Here is a 27,688-nt window from a genome sequence, read left to right as displayed (position 1 = left end):
GGCAAAGCAGGAGCCCTCCGTGGCAGTGCTTGGGTGTCGGGGCTCTGAGGCTCCGGCCTGACCTCTCCACGGGGTCGACGGGAACGTCTCCGGATGGCAGGAGTCGCAAAGGGCCGACCAGGATGAGGAAACCCCGGGCGGAGTCCGCGGGAAGCAGCACGGCATCCCAGCCTCAGGCCTGCCCTGACGGTGTCGGGGTGAGTCTCCCCAAAAGTCCTGCCGCCGTGATCTCGAGGACAGGTCGGCCTGCGTGCCCCTGGGCTGCTCTCTCACCCGAGGGTCGTTCTGGTCGAGAGCAGAACCCCGCAGCCTCAGGGGTTGCCTGCGGGTGTGTGTTTCAATGGCTCTGCTCTAGGACTCTGTGTGAGTGTCTGTGTGTGTGTGTGTGTCGTTTGTGTGTGTGTGTGTGTGTGTGTGTGTGTGTGTGTCTGTGTGTGTGTGTGTCTCCCATTCTCTCTTCTCTCTGTGTCTCTCAGTCTCTGTGTGTTTCTTTCCCTCTCTCTGTCGGTTTGTGTGTGTGTGCGCCCGTGTGCGTGTGTGTCTTTGGCCGAACGTACCCTGTGCGCCACAAACCGATTTCCACCATGTCGGCCTGTCTTTGGTGAGCCTCTTTGTGCGTCTCTGCCTGGGTCATGGAGCCCGTTGTCAATCGTCTTCGCCGCCGCGGATCCGCTTTGGGTGTGTGAAGACCTGGTCCACGTGAGGAGATACGTCGGTCCCGGAGCAATGGAAATCTCATCCCCGTCCTGAGCGGCCTCTTTTCTGGGATCCAGATGAACACACTGCAGCCAAGGACAAGATCCCCACAGGAGCTCTGAGAAATGAAGCCACACCACCATACAGTCTGGAAGAGGAAGCCGGGAATGGGAGATGGCAACTATCCCTGTCACTGGAACGCTGGCTTCTCTGGACAAGCCACCCTTTTGGGACCCCTCCCCTTATGCCCGTGGCGGTGGCACGGTGCTGTATCCTGCCTGGGCTCTGGGCTCTGGCCTCTGCTCTGTCCTCCCTCTTGCTCTGCCTCCCCTGTTTCTCAGGGGCCCGGATGCCTCTCGCTCTGGCCACATGTCTTCAACAAAGATGACTTCCCAGTCCGTCAGGGAGACACTTCCTGGGGATCCCTTTCATGATTCTTTCTCTCTCCAGACGTGTTTCTGCTTCATTGGTCAGGTCTCATGACCCTGAAGCTCTTGGCTTCCATCCGTGTCTCAGACAGGGAAGCTTCCTTCTTCTCCACGTTTCCCCTCATGGGTGGGTGGATTGCCTAGAATGAGCGCTAGGCGACCGTGACTGGCCTTGTCTTCTAGGACAGGTGGTGTCGCGTTTCCTCTGCACTTCCTGTCTCATTCTGGAGGGACATCCTCTCCTCTGCTCCTGGGTGGACTGACTTCCTTGATGTTCGGGCCGAAACGAATGTCAGGGAACCAAAGGGACTGGGCTGGGGCTGGGGCTGGGGCTGGGTGCAGGGGAGGTTTCGTCGGGGCTACCAGGGCGGTGGAGGGTTGGGGATGGGGCGAATTTTGCAGAAACCTCTTTGCTCCTCTGGTAGGCGTTTGAAAACGCGGCTTGGGTAAGGCACAGACCCCCCCAGCCCCGCGGTTCCCATTCGTTCTTTGATTTTCCTCGGCATTGATGGGCACTTTCGTCCCTTGTTCCCCCCTTCCACCGGACCATGCCTGGAATCTACCGTTTGTTTCGCCGTCGCCCCGCCCCATATGCCTCCGGTGACACACGTTCACACCGTCTGCTGTGGGATCCGCCAGTGCCACGCGTGGTCACATGGTCTCCACCTCGGAATCGCCCCCGTTCCTGTTTGCACGTGTCCCGTAAGGCACGGTCGGCTCTCCGGAGCCCCAGGGCTTTTAGAAGCGGGGCAGGCCACTGCTCTTTCAGAGGAGGAGGGAGGCAGAGGGCTGATGGATCAGTGAATTTTCAGCTGACACTACGCCTTGAGACCTATGGGATCATTCTCTGCTGCGGCGAGGCCCGGCCTGCCTCACCACGTATGGTGAGCCCATCCTATTTCACTCGGAGGGGGCCGAAATCGGATCTGAAGCGGAGTCCCGGGGACACAGCAGGCGTCTCAAGCTCCCCCTCCCTCGGTGGAAGTCGACTCAGGGAGGTCCAGAGGAGAGGACTCCTGGGGTTTGGCCCTGGGACAGGACACCCGCGGCCCCCTCGCCCACGCCGCCCCAAACTGGACCCCGGATCCAGCCGCCGCCACGGCTGCAGCAGGAGCCTCGCTGCTGCCGCCGCCGCGCAGCGGTGGCCTAATTTAAAGGGGACGCAGCCTGACTGCCAGGAGCGGAGCGCGAGTCGGCCCAGCCAGTGCGCATGCGCGAGGCGCGAGCGGCTTCTCCCGTCACAGTGCTTCCCACGGTTGTCTTAGAAACCAGTCCCTGAGGCTTGGCAAAGCAGGAGCCCTCCGTGGCAGTGCTTGGGTGTCGGGGCTCTGAGGCTCCGGCCTGACCTCTCCACGGGGTCGACGGGAACGTCTCCGGATGGCAGGAGTCGCAAAGGGCCGACCAGGATGAGGAAACCCCGGGCGGAGTCCGCGGGAAGCAGCACGGCATCCCAGCCTCAGGCCTGCCCTGACGGTGTCGGGGTGAGTCTCCCCAAAAGTCCTGCCGCCGTGATCTCGAGGACAGGTCGGCCTGCGTGCCCCTGGGCTGCTCTCTCACCCGAGGGTCGTTCTGGTCGAGAGCAGAACCCCGCAGCCTCAGGGGTTGCCTGCGGGTGTGTGTTTCAATGGCTCTGCTCTAGGACTCTGTGTGAGTGTCTGTGTGTGTGTGTGTGTCGTTTGTGTGTGTGTGTGTGTGTGTGTGTGTGTGTGTCTGTGTGTGTGTGTGTCTCCCATTCTCTCTTCTCTCTGTGTCTCTCAGTCTCTGTGTGTTTCTTTCCCTCTCTCTGTCGGTTTGTGTGTGTGTGCGCCCGTGTGCGTGTGTGTCTTTGGCCGAACGTACCCTGTGCGCCACAAACCGATTTCCACCATGTCGGCCTGTCTTTGGTGAGCCTCTTTGTGCGTCTCTGCCTGGGTCATGGAGCCGGTTGTCAATCGTCTTCGCCGCCGCGGATCCGCTTTGGGTGTGTGAAGACCTGGTCCACGTGAGGAGATACGTCGGTCCCGGAGCAATGGAAATCTCATCCCCGTCCTGAGCGGCCTCTTTTCTGGGATCCAGATGAACACACTGCAGCCAAGGACAAGATCCCCACAGGAGCTCTGAGAAATGAAGCCACACCACCATACAGTCTGGAAGAGGAAGCCGGGAATGGGAGATGGCAACTATCCCTGTCACTGGAACGCTGGCTTCTCTGGACAAGCCACCCTTTTGGGACCCCTCCCCTTATGCCCGTGGCGGTGGCACGGTGCTGTATCCTGCCTGGGCTCTGGGCTCTGGCCTCTGCTCTGTCCTCCCTCTTGCTCTGCCTCCCCTGTTTCTCAGGGGCCCGGATGCCTCTCGCTCTGGCCACATGTCTTCAACAAAGATGACTTCCCAGTCCGTCAGGGAGACACTTCCTGGGGATCCCTTTCATGATTCTTTCTCTCTCCAGACGTGTTTCTGCTTCATTGGTCAGGTCTCATGACCCTGAAGCTCTTGGCTTCCATCCGTGTCTCAGACAGGGAAGCTTCCTTCTTCTCCACGTTTCCCCTCAGGGGTGGGTGGATTGCCTAGAATGAGCGCTAGGCGACCGTGACTGGCCTTGTCTTCTAGGACAGGTGGTGTCGCGTTTCCTCTGCACTTCCTGTCTCATTCTGGAGGGACATCCTCTCCTCTGCTCCTGGGTGGACTGACTTCCTTGATGTTCGGGCCGAAACGAATGTCAGGGAACCAAAGGGACTGGGCTGGGGCTGGGGCTGGGGCTGGGTGCAGGGGAGGTTTCGTCGGGGCTACCAGGGCGGTGGAGGGTTGGGGATGGGGCGAATTTTGCAGAAACCTCTTTGCTCCTCTGGTAGGCGTTTGAAAACGCGGCTTGGGTAAGGCACAGACCCCCCCAGCCCCGCGGTTCCCATTCGTTCTTTGATTTTCCTCGGCATTGATGGGCACTTTCGTCCCTTGTTCCCCCCTTCCACCGGACCATGCCTGGAATCTACCGTTTGTTTCGCCGTCGCCCCGCCCCATATGCCTCCGGTGACACACGTTCACACCGTCTGCTGTGGGATCCGCCAGTGCCACGCGTGGTCACATGGTCTCCACCTCGGAATCGCCCCCGTTCCTGTTTGCACGTGTCCCGTAAGGCACGGTCGGCTCTCCGGAGCCCCAGGGCTTTTAGAAGCGGGGCAGGCCACTGCTCTTTCAGAGGAGGAGGGAGGCAGAGGGCTGATGGATCAGTGAATTTTCAGCTGACACTACGCCTTGAGACCTATGGGATCATTCTCTGCTGCGGCGAGGCCCGGCCTGCCTCACCACGTATGGTGAGCCCATCCTATTTCACTCGGACGGGGCCGAAATCGGATCTGAAGCGGAGTCCCGGGGACACAGCAGGCGTCCTCAAGCTCCCCCTCCCTCGGTGGAAGTCGGCTCAGGGAGGTCCTGAGGACAGGACTCCTGGGGTTTGGCCCTGGGACAGGACACCCGCGGCCCCCTCTCCCACGCCGCCCCAAACTGGACCCCGGATCCAGCCGCCGCCGCGGCTGCAGCAGGAGCCTCGCTGCTGCCGCCGCCGCGCAGCGGTGGCCTAATTTAAAGGGGACGCAGCCTGACTGCCAGGAGCGGAGCGCGAGTCGGCCCAGCCAGTGCGCATGCGCGAGGCGCGAGCGGCTTCTCCCGTCACAGTGCTTCCCACGGTTGTCTTAGAAACCAGTCCCTGAGGCTTGGCAAAGCAGGAGCCCTCCGTGGCAGTGCTTGGGTGTCGGGGCTCTGAGGCTCCGGCCTGACCTCTCCACGGGGTCGACGGGAACGTCTCCGGATGGCAGGAGTCGCAAAGGGCCGACCAGGATGAGGAAACCCCGGGCGGAGTCCGCGGGAAGCAGCACGGCATCCCAGCCTCAGGCCTGCCCTGACGGTGTCGGGGTGAGTCTCCCCAAAAGTCCTGCCGCCGTGATCTCGAGGACAGGTCGGCCTGCGTGCCCCTGGGCTGCTCTCTCACCCGAGGGTCGTTCTGGTCGAGAGCAGAACCCCGCAGCCTCAGGGGTTGCCTGCGGGTGTGTGTTTCAATGGCTCTGCTCTAGGACTCTGTGTGAGTGTCTGTGTGTGTGTGTGTGTCGTTTGTGTGTGTGTGTGTGTGTGTGTGTGTGTGTGTCTGTGTGTGTGTGTGTCTCCCATTCTCTCTTCTCTCTGTGTCTCTCAGTCTCTGTGTGTTTCTTTCCCTCTCTCTGTCGGTTTGTGTGTGTGTGCGCCCGTGTGCGTGTGTGTCTTTGGCCGAACGTACCCTGTGCGCCACAAACCGATTTCCACCATGTCGGCCTGTCTTTGGTGAGCCTCTTTGTGCGTCTCTGCCTGGGTCATGGAGCCCGTTGTCAATCGTCTTCGCCGCCGCGGATCCGCTTTGGGTGTGTGAAGACCTGGTCCACGTGAGGAGATACGTCGGTCCCGGAGCAATGGAAATCTCATCGCCGTCCTGAGCGGCCTCTTTTCTGGGATCCAGATGAACACACTGCAGCCAAGGACAAGATCCCCACAGGAGCTCTGAGAAATGAAGCCACACCACCATACAGTCTGGAAGAGGAAGCCGGGAATGGGAGATGGCAACTATCCCTGTCACTGGAACGCTGGCTTCTCTGGACAAGCCACCCTTTTGGGACCCCTCCCCTTATGCCCGTGGCGGTGGCACGGTGCTGTATCCTGCCTGGGCTCTGGGCTCTGGCCTCTGCTCTGTCCTCCCTCTTGCTCTGCCTCCCCTGTTTCTCAGGGGCCCGGATGCCTCTCGCTCTGGCCACATGTCTTCAACAAAGATGACTTCCCAGTCCGTCAGGGAGACACTTCCTGGGGATCCCTTTCATGATTCTTTCTCTCTCCAGACGTGTTCCTGCTTCATTGGTCAGGTCTCATGACCCTGAAGCTCTTGGCTTCCATCCGTGTCTCAGACAGGGAAGCTTCCTTCTTCTCCACGTTTCCCCTCAGGGGTGGGTGGATTGCCTAGAATGAGCGCTAGGCGACCGTGACTGGCCTTGTCTTCTAGGACAGGTGGTGTCGCGTTTCCTCTGCACTTCCTGTCTCATTCTGGAGGGACATCCTCTCCTCTGCTCCTGGGTGGACTGACTTCCTTGATGTTCGGGCCGAAACGAATGTCAGGGAACCAAAGGGACTGGGCTGGGGCTGGGGCTGGGGCTGGGTGCAGGGGAGGTTTCGTCGGGGCTACCAGGGCGGTGGAGGGTTGGGGATGGGGCGAATTTTGCAGAAACCTCTTTGCTCCTCTGGTAGGCGTTTGAAAACGCGGCTTGGGTCAGGCACAGGCCCCCCCAGCCCCGCGGTTCCCAGGCGTTCTTTGATTTTCCTCGGCATTGATGGGCACTTTCGTCCCTTGTTCCCCCCTTCCACCGGACCATGCCTGGAATCTACCGTTTGTTTCGCCGTCGCCCCGCCCCATATGCCTCCGGTGACACACGTTCACACCGTCTGCTGTGGGATCCGCCAGTGCCACGCGTGGTCACATGGTCTCCACCTCGGAATCGCCCCCGTTCCTGTTTGCACGTGTCCCGTAAGGCACGGTCGGCTCTCCGGAGCCCCAGGGCTTTTAGAAGCGGGGCAGGCCACTGCTCTTTCAGAGGAGGAGGGAGGCAGAGGGCTGATGGATCAGTGAATTTTCAGCTGACACTACGCCTTGAGACCTATGGGATCATTCTCTGCTGCGGCGAGGCCCGGCCTGCCTCACCACGTATGGTGAGCCCATCCTATTTCACTCGGACGGGGCCGAAATCGGATCTGAAGCGGAGTCCCGGGGACACAGCAGGCGTCCTCAAGCTCCCCCTCCCTCGGTGGAAGTCGGCTCAGGGAGGTCCTGAGGACAGGACTCCTGGGGTTTGGCCCTGGGACAGGACACCCGCGGCCCCCTCTCCCACGCCGCCCCAAACTGGACCCCGGATCCAGCCGCCGCCGCGGCTGCAGCAGGAGCCTCGCTGCTGCCGCCGCCGCGCAGCGGTGGCCTAATTTAAAGGGGACGCAGCCTGACTGCCAGGAGCGGAGCGCGAGTCGGCCCAGCCAGTGCGCATGCGCGAGGCGCGAGCGGCTTCTCCCGTCACAGTGCTTCCCACGGTTGTCTTAGAAACCAGTCCCTGAGGCTTGGCAAAGCAGGAGCCCTCCGTGGCAGTGCTTGGGTGTCGGGGCTCTGAGGCTCCGGCCTGACCTCTCCACGGGGTCGACGGGAACGTCTCCGGATGGCAGGAGTCGCAAAGGGCCGACCAGGATGAGGAAACCCCGGGCGGAGTCCGCGGGAAGCAGCACGGCATCCCAGCCTCAGGCCTGCCCTGACGGTGTCGGGGTGAGTCTCCCCAAACGTCCTGCCGCCGTGATCTCGAGGACAGGTCGGCCTGCGTGCCCCTGGGCTGCTCTCTCACCCGAGGGTCGTTCTGGTCGAGAGCAGAACCCCGCAGCCTCAGGGTTTGCCTGCGGGTGTGGGTTTCAATGGCTCTGCTGTGACTCAGTGTGTGTGTGTGTGTGTGTGTGTGTGTGTGTGTTTGTGTCTCCCATTCTCTCTCCTCTCTGTGTCTCTCTGTCTCTGTGTGTTTCTTTCCTTGTCTGCGTTGTTTTGTGTGTGTGTGCCTGTGTGCGTTTCTGTCTTTTGCCGAATGTGCCCTGTGCGCCACAAAGCGATTCCTCGCATGTCGGCCTGTCTTTGGTGAGCCTCTTTCCGCATCTCTGCCTTGGTCTTGAGGCCGGTTGTCCATCGTTTTCGCCGCCGCGTGTTTGCTTTGGATGTGTGAAGGCCTCGCCCACATACGGAGGTGCGTCGTTCCTGGATTGATTGAAATCTCATCCCCATCGTCAGCGGACTCCGTTCTAGGATCAAGATGAACACACTGCAGCCAAGGACAAAAGCCCCACAGGAGCTCTTTGTCCTGCAGAAGAGAAGCAGACCCATGTAAGAGAAGGTGGTTGCATCTTTTCATGATTCGTCTGTGAGAAATGAAGACACACCATGATACGGTCTTAAGGAAGAAGGCGGGAATGGGAGATGGCAACAATCCCTGTCACTGGAACGCTGGCCTCTCTGGACAAGGCACCATTTTGGGACTCCTCCCCTTATGCCTGTGGCGGTGGCATGGTGCTGTGTACTGCCTGGTCTCTGGCCTCTGCTCTGTCCTCCCTCTTGTTCTGCCTCCCCTGTTTCTCAGGGGCCTAGATACCTCTCGCTCTGGCCAAGTGTCTTCCCAGTCCCTCAGAGACTTCCCAGTCCTTGACTTCCCTGTCCGTCAGGGCGACCCTGCCTTTTGAACCGTGTCAGGGTTGTTTCTCTCTCCCAACGTGTTTCTGCTGGATTGGGCAGGTCTCATGACCCTGGGGCTCTTGGTTTCCATAAGTGGGTCAGACAGGGAAGCTTCCTTCTTCTCCATGTTTCCCCTCATGGGTGGGTGGATTGCCTAGAATGAATGCTGAGCAACCGACTGGCCTTGTCTTCTAGCACAGGTGGTGTTGCATTTCCTCTGCACTTCCTGTCTCATTCTTGAGGGACATCCTCTCCTCTGCTCCTGGGTGGACTGACTCACTGTATCTTTTGCCATAACGAATGTCAGGGAACCAAGGAGACTGGGCTGGGTCTTGGGCTGGGGTTTGGGCTGGGACTTGTGCGAGGCTGGGGCTTGGTGCAGGGGACGTTGCATGAGGGCTACCTCGGCGATGGAGCTTTGGCGTTTTGGTGAATTTTGCAGAAACCTCTTTGCTCCTCTGGCAGGAATTTCAAAATGTGGCTCCGGTCAGTCACAGGCCTCCTCCTGGTTTCCAGGTGTTCTTTAATTTTCATTGCTGTATTGGAAATGTCACTTTTTCCCCCCTTTCCACCGGCTACATGCCTAGACACCACCATTTGTTTTGGCATCACCCCACATTCCTCTGGTTACACACATTCATGCCATCTGCTGTGGGATGGGCCAGTGCCACACGTCATCGCATGGTCTCCACCTGGGATTCGACCCTGTTCCTGTTTGCACGTTTCCTATAAAGCGCGGTCGGCTTCCAGAGCCCAAGGGCTTTTAGAATCCGGTCAGGCCAGTGCTCTTTCAAAGGAGGAGGGAGGCAGAGGGCTGATGGATCAGTGAATTTTCAGCTGAAACCACGCCTTGAGACCCATGGGATCATTGTGTGCTTCATCGAGGCCCTGCCTGCCTCACCAGATGTGGTGAGCCCATCCTATCTCACTCGGAGGCGGCCAAAATCGGATCTGAAGGTGAGTCCTGAGAACCCAGCAGGCGTCCTGAAGCTCCCCCTCCCTCGGTGGAAGTCGGCTCAAGGAGGTCCTGAGGACAGTACTCTCAGGGATTTGGCCCTGCAACAGGACACCTGCGGCCCCCAAACTGGACCCCGGATCCAGTTGCTGCCGGTGCTGCTACAGGATCCCCTCTGCTACCGCTCAGTAGCCATTGTTTAACGTGGCCGCAGCCTGACTGCCAGGAACGGAGCTTTAGTCGGCCTATCCAATGTGCCTCCGCAAGGCTCTAGCTGATTTTCTCGTCACAGTGATTTCCACTGTTGTCTTAAAATCCAGTCCCTGAATTTTGGCATAGCAGGAGTTCTCCATGGGTGTGCTTCGGTGAAGGGGCTTCTTGCCTCCGGCCTGTCTTGCAGGAGTTTTAATACCCTTCCCATCCTGTGCTGCCTCCTTGCTAGGATCAAGAGGACCGCACCACAACCAAGGACAAAGGCCTCACAGGTGCTCATTGTCCAGCCGCAGGAGTGTGCCCACCGACCTTCAAGAAGATGGTTCTCACTCCTCTCGCCCTTTGCCCTCATTGAGAAATCTAGTCACAGCTATACACTGGGACGGAGAAGGAAGCTGGCAACAAGATGGGGCATGCATGTCTGTCACTCAAACGCTGAACTTCCTGGCCAAGTCACCCATTTGGCACTTTTTCCCAGATGCCAGTGATAGTGGCATTGTGCTGTGGCATTGTCCTCTGCTCTGTCCTCCCTCTTGCTCTGTCTGCCCAGTTCCTGTGAAGCCTAGAGGCTTCTTAGTCTGGCTCAATGTCTTCAACAAAGAACACTTCCCAGTCCATTAGGGAGAAATTTCGTTGGGGTCCCTTTTATGATTGCTTCCCTCTCCAAACCTGTTTCTGGATGATAGGGTGTGATGATCGTGGAGTTCTGGGCTTCCATACCTGTCTTGGACAGGGAAGCTCCCTTTGTCTCCATGTCCCAAGTGATGACTTCGTGGTCAGTCCAGGAAGAGTTGGAGGCAACCTCACCGTGGCTGACCTTTGCCTTCTAGAAATGTTATTGTTGCATCCCACCTGCCCTTCCTCTGTCATTCCTGAGGGCCATCCGGTTCCTCTGCTCCTAGGGAAAGTGGCTTCAAGCACTGAAGCTTTTGGCTGCCACCGATGTCAGGGAGTCAAAGGGACTGGGTTTCGCTGGGTGCAGGGGAGGTGGTGTCAAGGGTACCTACGGGTGGCGGGATGTCGGTGTGCTGTAGTTTGTCGAAACCTCTTGGCCCCTCTGGCACTCATTCTTGAATGTGGCTTGGACTCAGGCACAGTCCCTGTCTCACAGGTTTTCTAGTGTGCTTGGCTTTTCCTTGGCTTTGTGTGGGAGGTCCCAGTGATCCACCTGTGCACACCTGGACATCACTATCCATCTCAGCATCGCCCCATAGGGCCTCAAAGACACACACTGACTTGGGAAACATTAGTGCCACATGTGGTCACATTGGCTCCATCTCGGACTCCCCTCTGTCTCTCCTTGCACATGCCGCGGAATGCCGGAGCCCCGGACCTTGGAGATGAAGTCAGGCCACTTCTCCACCTAGGAAGGAGGGAGGCAGTGGGCTCATGGGTCAGTGCATTTTCAGCTAATAGTACACCTTACAGCCCTTAGGATCTTTCTGTGCCCCAGTGAGACTCTTCCCGCCTCACTGCATTGTAACCCCATTCCTGATCACCCGGTGGAAACCAGTCAGATCTGAAGAGGAGTCCAGAGAGCCCAGCCGCACCCTGAAGCTCCTCCTCCACCGGGAACCGAAGCAGAAGACCAATCAAGAAGGTCCTGATTACAGGACCTCTATGGGTCCAACCCTTGTGTCTCCCGCAAGACCCTCTCGTAGTCCTCTTCCCACCCGCCGCCTGGGACTGCGCTGCCGCCGCCACCGCGGCCCAAGTCCCCTCAGCCTCGCGTCGCCGCCATTTTTTAAAGGATCCACAGCCTGACTCTCCGGAGCAAGCGGGGATTCGGCCTCACCAGTGCGCATGCGCAAGGTCTGAGCCTCCGCTTTGGTCCTAGTGATTGCCACCTTTGCCCGGGGATGGGTCCCTGAGATTTTGCGAAGTAGGAGCCCCGTGTGATAGTGCGTCAGAGTCGGGTCTGAGAGCAGTTGTGGCCAGGGCATTAACAGGATGGTCTCCGGAGCCTGGGATTCTCGGAGGGTCGACCACCAGGAAGAAACCTCAGAAGGAAGAAACCTCAGGCGGATCGCCAGGGCGGCAGCGCGAGATCCCAGCCTCAGGCCCGGATTCAGGGAAGGTCAACGGGGCCCCTCTCCCAGTCTTCTCTTCACCCGCCGCCGCCCCAGTCCCCGCAGCCGCCGCTCCGTGGTCATTTTTCTTTTCTTTCTTTTTTTTTTTTTATAGTCGGAGTCTCACTCTGTCACTCAGTCGAGTGCAGTGGCGGGATCTCAGCTGACTGCAAACTCTGCCGCTCGGGTTCAAGTGATTCTCTTGCCTCCGCCTCCCGAGTACCTGGGACTAGAGGGATTAGTCAGAGTCGGGGCTAAGACCAGTCCTGGCCAGGGCATCAACAGGATGGTCTCTGGAGGCCGGGATTCACGGAGGGTCGTCCAGGAGGAAGAAACTGCGGGCGGAGGGCCAGGGAAGCAGCACGGGATCCCAGCCTCAGGCCTGCATGGACGGTGTGCCAGTGAGTCTCTTCAAAAAAGGAGAGGTTTGCTTCTGTGCCCGTGGGCTGCTCTCTCACCAGTGGTTTGTAGTCGTGGAGAGAAGAACCCTGAAAAATCAGGGGCTGCTTGGGGATAGGTGTTACCGTGCCACTGCTGTATGTCTATGTGCGTTTGTGTGTGTGCGTACGTCTCTCTCTTGTTTCTCTCTCTCCCCTTTCTCACTCTTTTGCTCTGTGTCCGTCTGTGTGTGCATGTGTGTGTGTTGGGACACATGTGCCCTGTGCGCCAGAGGGCGGTATCTTCTACGTCCGCCTTTCTTGTGGTCAGCCTCTCCCCGCGTCTCTGCCTGGCTTGTGTGGCCTGTTGTCAGTCATTTTTCCGGCGGTTCCAGTTTAGGTTTGTGAAGGTCCAGATGAGGTGGGGAGCTGCGTCTCTCTCGTAAGAATTTAAATCACCTCCCCACCCTGAGAGGCCTCTTTTCTAGGATTAAGTCCTCCACCCCCCAGCAAGGATAAAAGCCTCACCGGAGAGGTCATTGTCTACCTGCAGAAGCAGTGCAGAGCGACCTGAAAGGAGATGGCTCTCATTCGTCTCTCTCTTTCATCTTCTTGAGAAATCTAGCCACAGGGTAACAGGTTTTGAGAGGATGGGAATGGGATGTGGCCAGGATCTGTGAGTGTGCAGGCTGTGTTTCACATATCATTAAACATAGTCTAGTGAGGGTTCTGCGGATAGCTGGTGTTTAAGTTTGTTTTATTGAATCAAGGAAAAGAAAAAATGCTGAGAAAAAAAATGACACAACCTGCCTTCCAGCCCATCTGACTGTTACAAATTTAATAGTAATTTTAATTCCTCTTCTCATGTAAAAGTCCTTGGCAGTGATACCTAATTTCCTAAGATAGCCTTGCTTTATATTGTATGATTAAGATGCCATGCTTATCAGAGTGTCTGGAAATTCTTCCCAACGTCCTTGACATACGTGATTAATCACATTTCCACAATAACATAACAAAAGAAATAACAGAAAATCATTTTAAGTTGTGGTTGTTTCATGCACAAAACATTTCATGAGTGTCTGGCACTCTTCTGGCCACAGATTTCATCTTAACCTAAGTATTGAAATGCTTGTGCCATTTGATTAATATTTCTATGTAAATACTTTGATAATAAGCTACATTGAGGCCGGGTGCAGTGGCTCACACCTCTAATCCCAGTTCTTTGGGAGGCTGAGGTGAGGCCAGTGGATCACGAAGTCAGGCGATGAAGACCATCCTGGCCAACACGGTGAAACACTGTCTCTTCAAATATACAAAGATTTAGCCAGGTGAGGCCAGGCTCTGGCTCATGCCTGTAATTCCACACTTTGGGAGGCTAAGGAGGGTGGATCACCTAAGGTCAGGAGTTTGAGACCAGTCTTCCCAATATGGCAAAACACTGTTTCTACTAAAAATACAAAAAATTAGCCTTGTATGGTGACAGACACCTGTAATCCCAGCTACTCTGGAGGCTGAGGCGGAAGAATCGCTTGAACCCAGGAGGTGGAGGTTGCATAGAACTGAGATCATGCCACTGCACCGTCCGGCCTGGGTGAGAAGAATGAAACTCTGTCAAAAAAAAAAAAAAAACCTGATCTATACTAAAAATACAAAAATTAGACCCTGAAGGTCACGTCCAAATGAGAAAGACATTGTTTGGCTCAAATAGTCTGACACTAAGGAATAGTGCAGACTGGACAAGTGAGGTGACTGACACCTGTAATCCCAGCACTGTGGGAGGCCATGGCTGATGGATCACCTGAGGTCAGGAGTTGGAGACCAGCCTGACCAACATCGTGAAACTCCATCTCTACTAAAAAAAGTACATGAAAATCAGCTGGCTATGGTGGTTCATGCCTGTAAATCCCAGCTACCCAGGAGGCTGAGGCAGGAGACTCGCTTGAACCCGGGTGGCAGAGGTTGTGGTGAGCGGAGATCGCACCACTGCACTCCAGCCTGGGCAACAAGAGTGATACTCTGTCTCAAAAAATAGAATAGTGCAGAGTAAGAGCAGATTTATGTATGTATGTATGTATATATGTATGTATTTATTTATTTATTTATTTTCAGAGAAGCAGGGAATCTGGAATTTTGGGTGAAATGTCTGTTTCCAGAAGCTGAAAATGCTCTCAAATGGAAAATTCAGGCTAGCCTCTATCAAGCTTCTCCTTGTTCTATGTGTGAATAGCATGGGACAGAGGGAACAGCTTGAGCCAAGGCAGGATGGTGGGATGGGACAGATGGCCAGGGCTGCTGCACTGGGGGCCGTAGTGGAGAATTTGGCTGGAAATGCAGGTGGGACCAGACCATGAAGAGTCTCAAACACAGACCTGAGGACTCTGACCTTTATCCTGGGGGTGGCAGGAAACCATGTTATGTGAAGGAACAAGGCTGTTTCTCCCTCAGCACTAGCGCAAGCAAAGGCCAGGGACGCCCTCAGTGGAAGCTTGCTGCTGGATTTGTTCATGTGCCCTTTCTCCTGCCTGCACTAGGGTCAGAATGGCCTGGGGTACTGCACACATCCTGCCAGGAATAGAAGGCCCCACAGCTATAGCACCTCTCTTCCCTTTAGATCTTTGGAAGGATGAGCAGATTATTCAGCCTCTCTGAGCCTCAGTTTTCTCATCCATAAAATGAGGACAGTACACTAACCTCGCAGGTCACAAGGATGTTATGAAATCAGGTGAGCACAGCATAGCGGGTGTATTTTTGGGTCCTATTATTACTTGTGAACCAAGTTGCCTTGTAGAAAAGGCACAGGCTCAGAGGACCTGTGTTTCAATCCCACTATGCTCCTGTAATGCCCAGCTCTCAGGGATGATGGAAAGATTAAATTCACGGAGATGATGCTTGTGCAACATCTGATACCCAGCAGATGCCTAAGAACCTAACCTACCACCCACCTGAGCAAGTATAAGCAGTCCTGCTCCTCCTGCAAGCACTGGGGATGCTGCCTCCCACCCACCTTAGAACACTGCTCCTCCTCCCTCTCTGCAGAGGGCATTTTGTAGGCCTCAGTCGCTGGGCTTGTTGTCCTCTCACCTGCCTCTCAGCATGGGGCACAGAGCACACATTCTTCACCTTTGCAAGAAGCTTCTCTATGCATCCCTGCCCCCAGCCTTGCTGAGTGCATTCACCTATTGTCTTATTTATAATCAGGATAGAGTTGCTCCTTACTGTGTAGTTGAGGAAATGGAGACCTAGAAAGGGAAGGAAAGACCAACACTCTGAGCACCTGCAATGTGCCTGAGGCAATGTACCCATTAGCTCTGCTTCACAGCAGCCCAAGAGGGAGGTATTATTCTTCCCCTGTGTAAATGTGGGTGTTGAGGCTCAGAGAGGGGCAGTGACTTGTCCAAGGTCACATAGCAAGCAACCGTCAGTGGCTGAGGGCAAACCCAGGTATTTCTGACTTCAGAGTGTGGGATTTAGAACAAACATTTGCAACGTGAGGTTGACAGATCCATCCCCCAGTGCTGTTCCAAGGAGCAGATGGGGTCATAAGTGTGTGAGTACCTGACATGGTGCCCAAGGACTGGGAGTAGAAGCAGAATCCCATCCACCTCCACCTAATCATACAGAGAAAAGAGACAGGAGCCCAGGGAGGGCTGTGCTGTGCCCAAGCTGTCAGCAAGCAGTAGGCAGAGCCCAGGCCCCTGCTTTCCCATGCCAACCCCTTCCCAGTTCAGGGCAAGGCCACCTCTCCAGGGCCTTTCCCTCCCCTAGAAAGGAAATGCCCCAAGTTCCTCTGACCAGACAGGAGAGTGAATGAGAGCATAAAATTCCACCTCAGCACACACACCTGGAGCCTGAGGCTGAAAGCTGGAATCCCAGACTTTGACACTCAAGAAGCCACCTGCACACTCTTTCAGCACCTCCACCTGGGACCTTCATGAGCACCTTGTTTCCCTCCCAGGGGAGAGGGGGTGTCCCCGAGACACTGGGGCCCTTAGAAGGCACTATATGTTGGCAGTGACTGCAGCAGCGTGGTGGGATTCCGGGTGGTGTAGGAAGCAGGGGAAGCAGATCACAACACTCAGGATGGCCAGAGCTGAAGGCATCAGAGTCCTCTGCCCTTGCTCTGCAAAAAAAAACCCACGGCATATTCCCCTCCCACTCCACACCTCCCACGGTCAGCAGTCGGCCCCAGAGGAGGAGCAGCGAGGCCTTAGGAGGACGGCAACCACTGCTGGCAAGGCATTGGTGTTCTCCTGTTGAACTGCACAGGTTGTCAGCATGAGACAATGTCGCTCTGTGACCATGATGGGTCAAGACAAAGCAAGGTCACTTGGTAGCTATCATGGCTCATCTCATGCAAAACATGGACAAAAGTGACCTCACACCCCCTCCTCTGTGTCTATGTCATGACCACTACCTCTTTGTCAATTGCAGCGTTAGCTTTGGTCTTGTCTTCCTTCCTTCTAGGTAAGATTGGGGAAGATGCCATGTGATAGAATCCACCCTGCCTCTGACAGCATCCAACCTGGAGCAAAGGCTTCTTTCAACTCTCCCGCAAGCTCCCAATACAAGCCCAAATTCTGGAACAAGTCCTTTCCAACACCTCCTTCAGAGAAGCTCCCTGGCTCCAGGCAGTGCTTCCTCCCCTCCCTGCAGCAGGAAGCCCAGCTTGCGAGCTGCAGGTGTGCTCCAGGTGGTCACTGGATGCAGGGTATTGACAGCTGGATCCTATCGATATGCCCACTGCATAACCATGTAAGCACATCATCCCCCACTTGCACATGAGGAAACAGAGGTCCACAGGATGGAGAAGGGAAGACATAATTTGTCCTTCAAATGCGATACTGGTGAGATGTGAGAGGCACCACCCCTCATAACTCAGTGAGGCAGTGGGCACACCAGGACCCTCCCAGGCAGATCAGGTGTGTGGTCACCCGCATTGCATAGCATGGGCGGGAGTTCGGGAGACCATACATATGTCTCGCCACCTCTCCACTGGCCCGACCTCCCTGCAGACCCCCAGGACTGGGTTAGCATCTGCTTGCTGTCAGGCCTGACCACCAGAGGTCTTTGCTTATGTCTAAGGTCCCTGTAGTTGTGGTTCACAGGATGGGGGCTGCTCCTGAGATTCAGCACCACACAGGCACTGCACAGCACTGTGCCATGGTGGTGGGCACTCGCTTTCCAGATAGGGCCCATGTTGCCAGCAGGCATGATGCCTCATTTACCCTACCCTGAGTGCAATAGGTCGTTTTATAGAAAAAAACTTGGGCCAGGCGCGGTGGCTCACACCTGTAATCCCAGCACTGTAGGAGGCCAAGGCGGGTGGATCTCAAGGTCAGGAGCTCAAGACCAGCCTGGCTAATATAGTTAAACCTTGTCTCTATGAAAAATACAAAAATTAGCCAGATTTGGTGGTGGGTGCCTGTAGTCCCAGCTACTCCGGAGGCTGAGGCAGGAGAATCACTTGAACCCAGGAGGCAGAGGTTGCGGTGAGCCAAGATCATGCCACTGCACTCCAGCCTAGGCGACAGAGCAAGACTCCATCTCAAAAAAAAAAAAAAAAAAAAGAAAGAAAGAAAAGAAAAGGAAAAGTATTTGTAGATGAATGAAGGTGACTCCTTTGAATATTGGAAATGATTTTATTTTAGCCATTGGTCTGGCAGTCATTCTGATGGGGTGACATGTGTCCCTGCCTTACTCAGCAGAGCACATTAGTGTGCTACACCTCCCCTCATCTGAAGATTCAGCCCACGAGCAGGAACGCCTGTCTTTGTGTCACACCAACAGAGAGGATGTGTCTGGTTTCACCACTCACTGCAGAGGCAGAAATTACCCAGAAAGAAGAGATAGTCTGTTCCCAGGAGTTGGTCCTTTTGACCTAGCATGGGGGTCATCTCCCTTCCTTGGCCAGGACCCCCAATCTGAACACAGAGGCAGAGAACATGTGAAGGGCTCCCATTCGCAGGTGGCCCAGGGTGCAAGCTCTGAGTCTGTGGTCCTGGTCACTGTCCTTTTCTCCACAGCATGGCTTCCACCATCCTGGGCTGGGGCACAGAGGGGCTTTGCAGAGATCAGCATAACAAAAGCATCAGTGAGATGCTGCAGTAGCAAACCGTGATACCTTCGTGGGCTGCCAAGGCAGCCTAAGCTATTTGTTGCTGCACTCAGTGTCCCCAGACAGCTGTGTGGCAGTCACTGCCTCTGGTGTGTCTCTTTTACTTCTCTTCTCCTGCCTGAGCTTCTGCTCTGAACTCTGTCTCTAACTTACAAGAAATCAAGCTCACTGGATTCTGAGCTCTTCAGGGTCAAGGACTGTGTCAGTAGTTCATGTCTCTTTCTAGAGATCACAGCTTAGTATCTGGCACAGAGCAGATACTCAGCCAATGCCAAATGACTCATTTGCCGGAAAGCTGAATTTCATCCATAATCCTAGGGCGTTTTACCAGGCTTTGTAAATACATACAGGCCATTTAGAAATTTGAATGTCAAAGAGTAAAGGAGCTGAGAAAGTAAACATTGGAGAAGCATTTGGGGGGGGTGGTATTATTTGCAAAATATTCCTGGATCCTTGTGAGTACTATAAACCCTTGATGAGCACGGATTCTGGGCCAGGCCAGACACCCAGCTGGACCCAGGAGATACTGAGGTGAGTAAAGCCAAAATGCCTCCCTTCAGCAGGAGGCAGGCAGTCACACCAAAGTGATAAAGGCACAAAACCCAGAGGCAACAGAGGAGAAAGGACTACCTTGTTCCTGGACTCTGTGACTTCAGGGAGAGCTTTGAGAGGAGGACATCTGAGGAGGGCTTGGAAGGATGAACACAAATTTGCCGAGCAGAAAAGGGAGCCAAGGAAATCCCGATGGAGAACAGCTTGGGTGAGAGTGTGAGCCACGGGACTGAGGGGCACAGGCATGGAACTGGAGGAGCAGAAAGAATGAGGGAGGTCAGCAGAGGTCAGTCACAGAAGGTTTGAATCCTGGTGAGGGAGCAGTGGGTGCTGCACAAGGGACATGGGCCTGGAGGAGATGCAGTTATCTCTGAGTGAAGATGGAGCACGCCATCCACCAGGGAACCACAAGATGCAATAGAAATAAGAACCCTGAGAAGCCTGCACAAAAGATGAGGGGCCCAGGGGTGGCACCAAGAAGGTCCCTGTCAGAGGCCAGCTTTGAACGGAGACAGAAAAGACTCTTGAGGGTCTCAGCTGCTGCAAACCTCCTCAACAAATCATATTTTACCTTCAAATATTTGCTAAAGAATACTAACTATTGGAAGAGCAATGCTCCATTGATAATAATTATTCCCTCACTGTACATTTTTTACAATTCTCAAAATGCTGTCGGTCCAGTGTCTCATTGGAACCCCCATATAATCCCATTTTACAAATAGGGAAATGAGGCCCTGTGATGTCACACCGAGGTTTGCAGCAGTTCCAGGATAGAAAATAGGGAGCACTTTCATCTCAGCCCTTGGTATAAGTCTCAAAGTTCCTTTTCTGGGATGGGTTCCTTGAGGCCATCCAACAGCCCGTAGTCCAAGAATTCTTCTTCCTCCTTGGGCTTCTCCACACCTGTTTCCAAAGCCTCCTTCTCCTCCTTTGTTCTCAGGTACCACTACCACTTGTTGGGCAGGGAGACCTCCTGCTGCTGTCCATCCTAGGGTGTATCCTCCAACATTGGTGCATTGTGGTTCAGCCAGCACCTACACCACCTGAAGCCCAGGGCTCCTGTGGTGGGCCTGAGGTTCCTCCCTATCAAATGGAGATGTGCTGGGATTGCTTCCTTTGCTGAAGCCCATGTCCAGGTTATCTTCGGGGTGGCACAGGATACAGGGCTCTGGGGACAGGCCAGAGGGCTGCAGGGGCAAAAACCAAGAGGATGAGGGGATCTCTGAGTCAGACCGCCTGGATCCGCATCCCAGAGACTAGCTGCAAGGCCTGGGGAAGACTGGTTCACCTCTCTGGGCATAAGTTTCCTCCCCTGTAAAGTGGGAGGCATAACAGATTCACTCCTACAGTTGTCTCTGAGCTTTACAGCAGGTAATGTGTGCAAAGTACATCGCGCAATGCCTGGCACATGGTAGGTGAGAATAAACAGGGTTACTATGATATCAACATCTGAGCTAGGTCACTCATGCACTTCTCCAATGCTTCAGGGTTCCCTTCCATCCCTCACAGGGTAGCAGCAAGTGAAAGGGATGCCCCTGGCCTTGAGGAGCTCACATCTTCTCATTTCCAAGGGCTCTCCATCCAGTATCCACACATGCCTGGCATGCAGCAGGCGCCTCATCCACGTCTGGTGAAAGAGTGGAAAGCAGGTCATTATCATGTATTGTTTGGCACAGAATCTGCAGTAGGGGACAGAGAAGTGAGTGACTGTAGTTGTGCTCACCAGTTCCTGTCCCTGAATTTTCAGGGATCAAGCAGCCTTAGCAAGTCTAGTACCAGGGAGTGGGCACTGTGTGGTGGAGCAGGAGGCAGGTCCTGAGAAAGGCAGTGGGGTGAGGAGAGGAACTCTGCCTTTGAGGTCTGGGAGATCCTCCACCAGGACCTCACCAAAGGCCCCAGGCAGGTCATCCCTCATCCCAGAATCTCTCTATGCTCTTCTGTATAATGGGGCTAGCCTGGAAGAGATACTTGCACAACCATGTTCAGAGCAGCATCATCCACAATAACCAAAAGGTGGAAGCAACCCAAGTGTCCATGGATGGATGGACGGATCAACAAAATGCTGTGTATGCATACAGTGGAATAGTGTTCAGCCTTGAAAAGGAAGGAGATTCTGACACCTGCTGCGTCAAGAATGAACATTGAGGACATTAGGTTGAGCAAAATAAGCCAGACCAAGAAGACAAATGCTGTATTATTCCACTTTTCCAAGGCACCTAGAGTAGTCAAATCCATAGAGACAGACATGAAAATGGTGGCTACCAGGTCCTGGGGAGGGTAGTGATTGGGGAGTTGTTTTTAAATGAGTTACAGAATTGTAGTTTTACAAGATGAAAAGCATTCTGGAAATTGGTTGCACAACATTGTGAATGTATTTAATGCCACCGAAATGTAAACTTAAATATAGATAGACAGTAACTTTTAGTTTATTTTACCACAATTTTTATAATGGGGTAGTTATGCCTGTCTTCTTGTGTTGCTGTAGGATTTCATGAGATAACATATAAGGAACCACCCAGCATGTTGCCTGGCACATAGTAACTGCTCAATAAATCACACCTGGATGTTATTGAAGATAAAGTTACCTGACTTCTCTGAGGCTTGCTCTCTTCAGCTGAAAATTCTCCCAAAATATATTAGATGAGACCCTACTGTATTATACTGGGTTCATAAATACCACTCCCCCTTCTCCCTTCCCACAGAGCACAATGAATAGAAGGCACTTCTCTGCACCCCAAAAGCTCCAAGCTGATTGTGAGAAGGAAATGCTGGATGGAGGGGTTCCTGGAACTACTGTGAGGGGTGAGCTTTCCCCAGATGTCTAGAAATGAGGCAGAGGCCCGACATCTTCCACCCCCACTAAGGTTGCCTTGCAGTTCCCAGCTGGCTCTATACTTCCTAGAAACTGCCACTTTTCTGCCTCCATTACCTCATAGCCCAGTCAGCACCATTATCATCATCACCATGATCGCCATCACCATCCTTACAATCACCAACACTATCATCATCGCCATCACCATTCTTACCCTCACCATTCTCACCATCATCAACACCAGCATCTTCACCATAACTATCACTATCGTTATCACCACCTTCACCATCACCATCCTCACCATAATAATTATTGTCACCCTCCCCATCCTCAAAATCATCATCATTATCATCATTACCATCACTATCATCGTCACTATCACCATTCTCACCATCATCCTCATCATCATCACCATTATCCTCACCATAACTATCGCTGTTATCATCACCACTTTCACCATCACCATCCTTATCATCACCATCACAATCACCACCATCACCATTCTCACCATCACCATGTTCACCTTTACCATTCTCACCATCATCATCACCTTCATCATCCTCAACATAACTATCACTTCATTATCACCACCTCCACCTTCACCATCACCATCCTCACCATCATCATCACCACCATCACAATGATCCTTGCTACATGGAACCATGCATTCTGGGTAGGAGGGCTCTTGGGTCAGGGCATCTAACACATCTTGTAGGATAGAAACCCAGCCCTTCAGGGTCTCACAGTTGGTGAAGTAACTGATTCTTGTGAGGCCATGTTCCTCTGGGTGATGTGGGATGTCACAAGACCAATAAATATGGGCTGAAGCCCATCGCATCACTTCTTTTTTTGTAAAATAAGCTCCATCATCAGTAGTAATTGTATGATAGCAGAGAATAAGAACTCAGCAAATGTAAATAATTTGATGCTATGAGAAGCATATGAAGTGGAGTCCATATTCCAATATGCATCTATTCCAGTGAGGGCAATTCTTTACCACTTCCATGAAGGAAGGGAGAAAATATTATTACAACATTACCAGAAATCTGTCTGGTCTAGGCAGGGCAGTTCCTCTTTCCAGGGTCTCAGCATTGCTCATTGTCGGCAGTCAGGGCACTCACCTGGGCAGTGGGCAGCACTGCTGCAGGGAAGTTCATGTTATTGGAAACATGTAGCATCTTCTCCTGCTACCATCGCCACATTGTCCATGAAACCACTGGGCAAAGGATGAGGAATCTGGGAAAAGTTCTCATAACCAGAATATAATCATCCATATCAGGATATCAGCATTCACCCAACACTGCTGTCCAATCAACAGATGCTATAATCTCATCCAAATTTTCTCAGTTGTGCCCTAAATACATTTTTTTTGAACTTTGTAATCCAGGATCCAATCCAGGATTTCCTATTGCATTAATTGTCATGTCTCTTAAGCTCCTTCAACTTCAAACAGTTCCTCTGTTTTGCCGTATTTTTCATAACCTTAAGAGTTTTAAAGAGCATAAGTATTTATGAAGGATGTGTTCACCTTTTTCCATCTGATGTGTTTCTACATCCAGACTTAGGTCATGTATCTTTCACAAGAAAACCACAGAAATAATGCTGTGGTCTTCCTAGGACATCACAGCAGGAGGCACATGATCAAGTTTGTGCCAGATTTCTCCACCACAAAGTCATCATTCTTCCAATTGTAATTGAGAAGTATTTCATATGAAGATATTAATTACACATACACATGAATGTATATTTATATGTAAAATATATACAAAATATTATTTCAATGTCTAACCAATATAAAAGTTATTAATTGATATGTTTAATTTTATTTCCTACTAAGTCTTCAAAATCTGGTGTGTGTTTTACCCTGACAGCACATCTCAGTCCAGCCTAGCCACATTTCAAGTGCTCAATATTCACATGGCTGTGGCTACCATATTTGTCAGGGCAGCACTAAAGCACTAAAGAACTTCTGCCTTGGAGAGGTTCTAAGCTTTCAAAATGTTTGGCAAATACATTTTATAAAATTCTTCAGAATCCATAAATAGGCAATTACACATTCAGTAAGCCATAGAATCCAACATGACATTAAAAATGAATCCCTCTACAAAAAAGAAGGTAGGCAAAATTTTCTTCAGACCCAATGGGCAAATCAATTGTGATTACCTAACATGCCCATCATTATTTGTTAACATCCTTCATTAATACCCCCAAACCCCATCAACAGGTAAATGAACAAATGCATTGAGGACTGTCTGAACAATGTCCCAGTTTCTTACCATTCGTACTTCTTTTGCAAGCAGAAAAGACTCAGTATTAGCAAAGACTATTCAGATAGTTTGTTCTTATGCCAGTAGTTGTAATTTCCTGGAGGTGCAATACTTCTCACAAGTACTTTCCTGTTTGGCCATTTTCTGCAGTACTATCCATGCTCCCATTTTCTCTATTCTTTAATTTCTATCCTAGACTTTTCTTTCATCCTATAATTCTTTATCCTAAAAATATTAATTTAAGGATAACATCACAAAGTAGTATATTTCTTCAGATGATACTCCAAATTGATACCTAATATACAGAAATGACTATCATGGACATAACCCACAACATGTGAAATGTATGGCTCATTCTACTGACATTATAAAGGAAAGTTAATGACAACTGAATTTCTAGTCATTTTCCACCCAACCAGTTGCTTATAAAATGGCAAGGAATTGTAGGTATGTACACAGTGGCTATTTTTTGGTGGGGTGTTCAGCAACTCTCCTCTTGAGAGCCCCCCTTTTCTTTGAGGACCATTTCAATGAGCACCAACTGGGCCTGACCCAACCTACCAGCCCCAGCCCCAGCCCCAGAGGTGATCATGATGCCCAGCTCTGGCAAAAGACTCTACCCTTGGATCATGGCAACTGTTTCAGTACTTTTTTTTTGGAATCATCAGGAAGGACTCTTGCTTTTTCTACCACTGTGGTCTGCGAGGACAAAGTAAAGTGGGTTATTTGTCGTACTATCTCTTGCTACAGAGAGAGAAGAGAGTCATCTTCAGAAGGAAAAAATGAGGCTAAAACAAAAGGAAAAGTGTCAAGAGAAAGAAGGAGAACATTTCTTGATGATTTTATATAAGCCCCTGGGTCCAGCTATGCATGACAGCGACTTGGGTTAAAGCTCTGTCACTTATAGGACCATTGACTTAAATATAAAATAAAGTATTAAAAGCTATGAACTTTTAGATGAAAATACAGAAAAAAAATCTTTGTAATATTCAATTAATCAAAAATGTCTTAGATGAAGCCCCAAAAAACAAATGCACAAGAACAATTAATAAATTGGACCCCATCAATATTAAGAGCATCTGCTATTTGGAAGATAGTGTTGTGAGAACAAAAAAGAAAACTCAAGGGGAAAATGCTGGCAAGTCTCATATCTAATAAGGGATTTGAATCCAGAGTATATAAAGAAACTATTAAAATTTAATAATGAGAAAATAAGCAAAGAAAAAAACCAAAAAGGAAGAAGCAAAAAAAAAAATGTGAACATACACTTTACCAAATATATACACATGGAATGTAAGTATATAAAGAGATACTACATATTATTAGGCATTATGGAACCACAATAAAATACTATTGTACACACATGAAAATGTCTAAAATTTTTAAAGAAGGTCCATACAAAGTGTTAGCAAGAGTGTGGAATTCTTATATATTGCTGATAAAAATATAAAATGGTACAACCATTTTGGCAAACATTTTGACAGTCTCTTAAAACTAAACCTAAACCTATTAGCTGTTACACTCGTAATATTTACTCAAAGTTATAAGAACTTATGTACATGAATGTTCATTGCAAATGTATTTGTATAAGTCCAAAGCTGGAAGCAATGCAAAAACCCATCAACAGGCAAATGGATATATAAGTTGTGACCGATCTGCACAATAGAATACTACTCAGTAATAAAATTAATGACCCATTAATGCCTGCAACGTAGCTGAATCTCAAAATAATTATGCTGTGTGAAAGATGCCAGACCCCTCCAAAAAAGGGTCCATACTACACTTCATTTATATAAATGTCTAGACAAGGCAAACTATTTTATAGTGACAGATTGGTGATTGCCAGGGAGAGTGGTAAGGTAGGAAGATACAGAAAGTTTGGGATTATAAAAGGGCAAGGGTAAACTTTTATGAGTGCTGGATATGTTCATTATTTTTATTTTGGTGATGGATTTGCAAGTACATATAAAAAATAACACACAATAGAAGTAGAAACAGTATTTTTGTTTCTTTCTTAATAAAGCACAATTTACTTACTAATGGGATGTGTGTGCCTGCTGGGCACACAGCACAACTTTTCAAATCTTAAAATCGGACTGGATCTCAACCACTGGACCTTATTCCTATTCCACACTGACTTTAGCACAATACTTGCTTTCATCGCGGTAATTAACAACACCCACCTTAAAGGTAAAGAAATGCACTTCTAACTAACTACTTTTGAAACTATGAACTGCCTCAGGCTAGTAGTTCTTAAGGTCTGCAGCAAATGTTGCTTTGTTTCCCTCAAAAATATACAGCCTGGGCAACATGGCAAAACCCTGTCTCTACTAAAATTACAAAACTTAGCCAGGCATGGTGGTGCATGCCTTACTCAGGGAGGCAGAGGCTGCAGTGAGCCTAGACCTCACCACTCCACTCCAGCCTGGGGGACAGAGTGAGACCCCCATCTCAAATACACACACACACAAATACACACACAAAAATATACTCATACGTTATCCGCTGGTGCCCCTGTCAGTTAAACACAACATCTCAGGGCATCTCAGCACACAGTGTGAGAGCCGTGGTCCTAAACACTTCAATTAAAAGTGAAACATCTCTGGCTGGATTTTTAGAATATTCACTTTTTAATGTTTTATATTATATTTATTTTTTATGTTTTAATTAATTTATCTGGATACAAGAATCCAGACATTTGGAAGTAAAACAATGGAAAACATGCCTGCAAACACTAATCAGCAAAAAGCTCACGTTGCTATGTTATTGACAGTTTAGACTTAAGCCAAGAAATATTGCTGAGATGAAAAGATTTTATGATGTCAGTCACTAGAAAAGTATGCCAATTTTAAATATGTCTAAATATAAAATATCCCTTCAAATTATTTACTACAGAAACTGATATAACTAAAAGAAAACTGGACTAATCTACAATATAGATTTTAACATACCTTTCAATTACCAATGGAACCAACACAAAAAAATCCATAAGAGAAAGAGAGATTTGATGAACGCAATGAACAAACTTGACATAAACTGACATATACAGAATGCGACACTCAACAACTACTGAATACACATCCTTTTCCAGTGCACGTATCATATTTACCAACATAGATTATATGTTGGAATTTAAAGGGACTCATCACAGAGTATTCAGTCGTGGGATTTTGCCTAAATTTGTCTGGCCTTCAACAGGGTTCAAATACCGTTAAATTCTTATTTCATCTAAAGAGTCCTATCCTTTTTTTTGGAAATTTTACTGCAACAATCTAAATTTGCATAACAACTGAACCCAGCCCTTGGAACTTGAAGTTTATTCTAGCCAAAGGCAGATTAAACTGTCTAAGTAGTAATGTCCTTCAAATTGTTGTCCCCTGCTCCAGTAACGGAGTATAGCTCCAAGAAGCTAACAGACTGTCCTTCATAGTATACATTCTATGTTACATCAAAACATGGTATAAATCCTTGAAATCAGCAGCAGAGAGAAAATGAGATCAACAACCATCTAGCTGTGACCTCACTACTTAGTAATTACACTTTTAGCTGACTCCTTTACTTGATTCCTAACTGCTTATTTCTGGCAAGGTAGCACTAATCCCTGACCAAGCTGACCTTTTAAGAAGTGAGCAGAACGAAAAGGCTCTACCACCAGTGATCAGCTTAACAAGCTGCAACGCTAGTCACTGGCTGCAACTCTAGTCACTGGCTGCAACTCATATTGTGGGTTTTAAGAGCTCAGAATTACCATGGAAATATTATTGACTCCAAAAGAAACCCAGAAATCTCTGGGAATCCAGCAAAGATAGAAAGGGTCCTCTCAATAGTCACCACTCACACTTTGCTTTGTTTTGGTAACTGTTTTATTACATACGGAGAATATCAAAAAAGTAGGCCTTTTCCTCATTGTTAATGCTAACCCTAAAATGGTAAGGCTCTTGCAGGTTGAAACCCCCTGGCTCTC

General features: G+C 50.9%; 1 protein-coding gene across 2 annotated transcripts; it reads left to right on the top strand.

The window, feature by feature from the left end:
* LOC134738750 (uncharacterized) lies at positions 1-24,932 on the top strand. Of its 2 annotated transcripts, XM_063656954.1 has the most exons (3): positions 1-197; positions 16,443-16,730; positions 21,348-24,926. In XM_063656954.1, exon 3 carries the CDS (start codon positions 21,463-21,465, stop codon positions 22,099-22,101), a length of 639 nt encoding a protein of 212 aa, XP_063513024.1. In that variant the 5' UTR covers positions 1-197; positions 16,443-16,730; positions 21,348-21,462; the 3' UTR covers positions 22,102-24,926. The 2 variants fall into 2 exon arrangements, 1 of the variants encoding a protein (XP_063513024.1); XR_010124758.1 differs by lacking the exons at positions 1-197; positions 16,443-16,730 and having other exon boundaries at positions 18,582-21,447; positions 23,017-24,932.
* The last annotated feature ends 2,756 nt before the right edge of the window (positions 24,933-27,688 follow it).

This window comes from Pongo pygmaeus, chromosome 19 (assembly GCF_028885625.2).
Source record: "Pongo pygmaeus isolate AG05252 chromosome 19, NHGRI_mPonPyg2-v2.0_pri, whole genome shotgun sequence".
Classification (NCBI taxonomy): Eukaryota; Metazoa; Chordata; class Mammalia; order Primates; family Hominidae; genus Pongo; species Pongo pygmaeus.
Note: the sequence above shows the minus strand (reverse complement) of the source record. Positions and strands in the feature narration are given on the sequence as shown.

Bases quoted from the DNA above. Each gene is read 5' to 3' on its own strand.
- LOC134738750 (XM_063656954.1), top strand. From the start codon at position 21,463: ATGTCTAGAAATGAGGCAGAGGCCCGACATCTTCCACCCCCACTAAGG.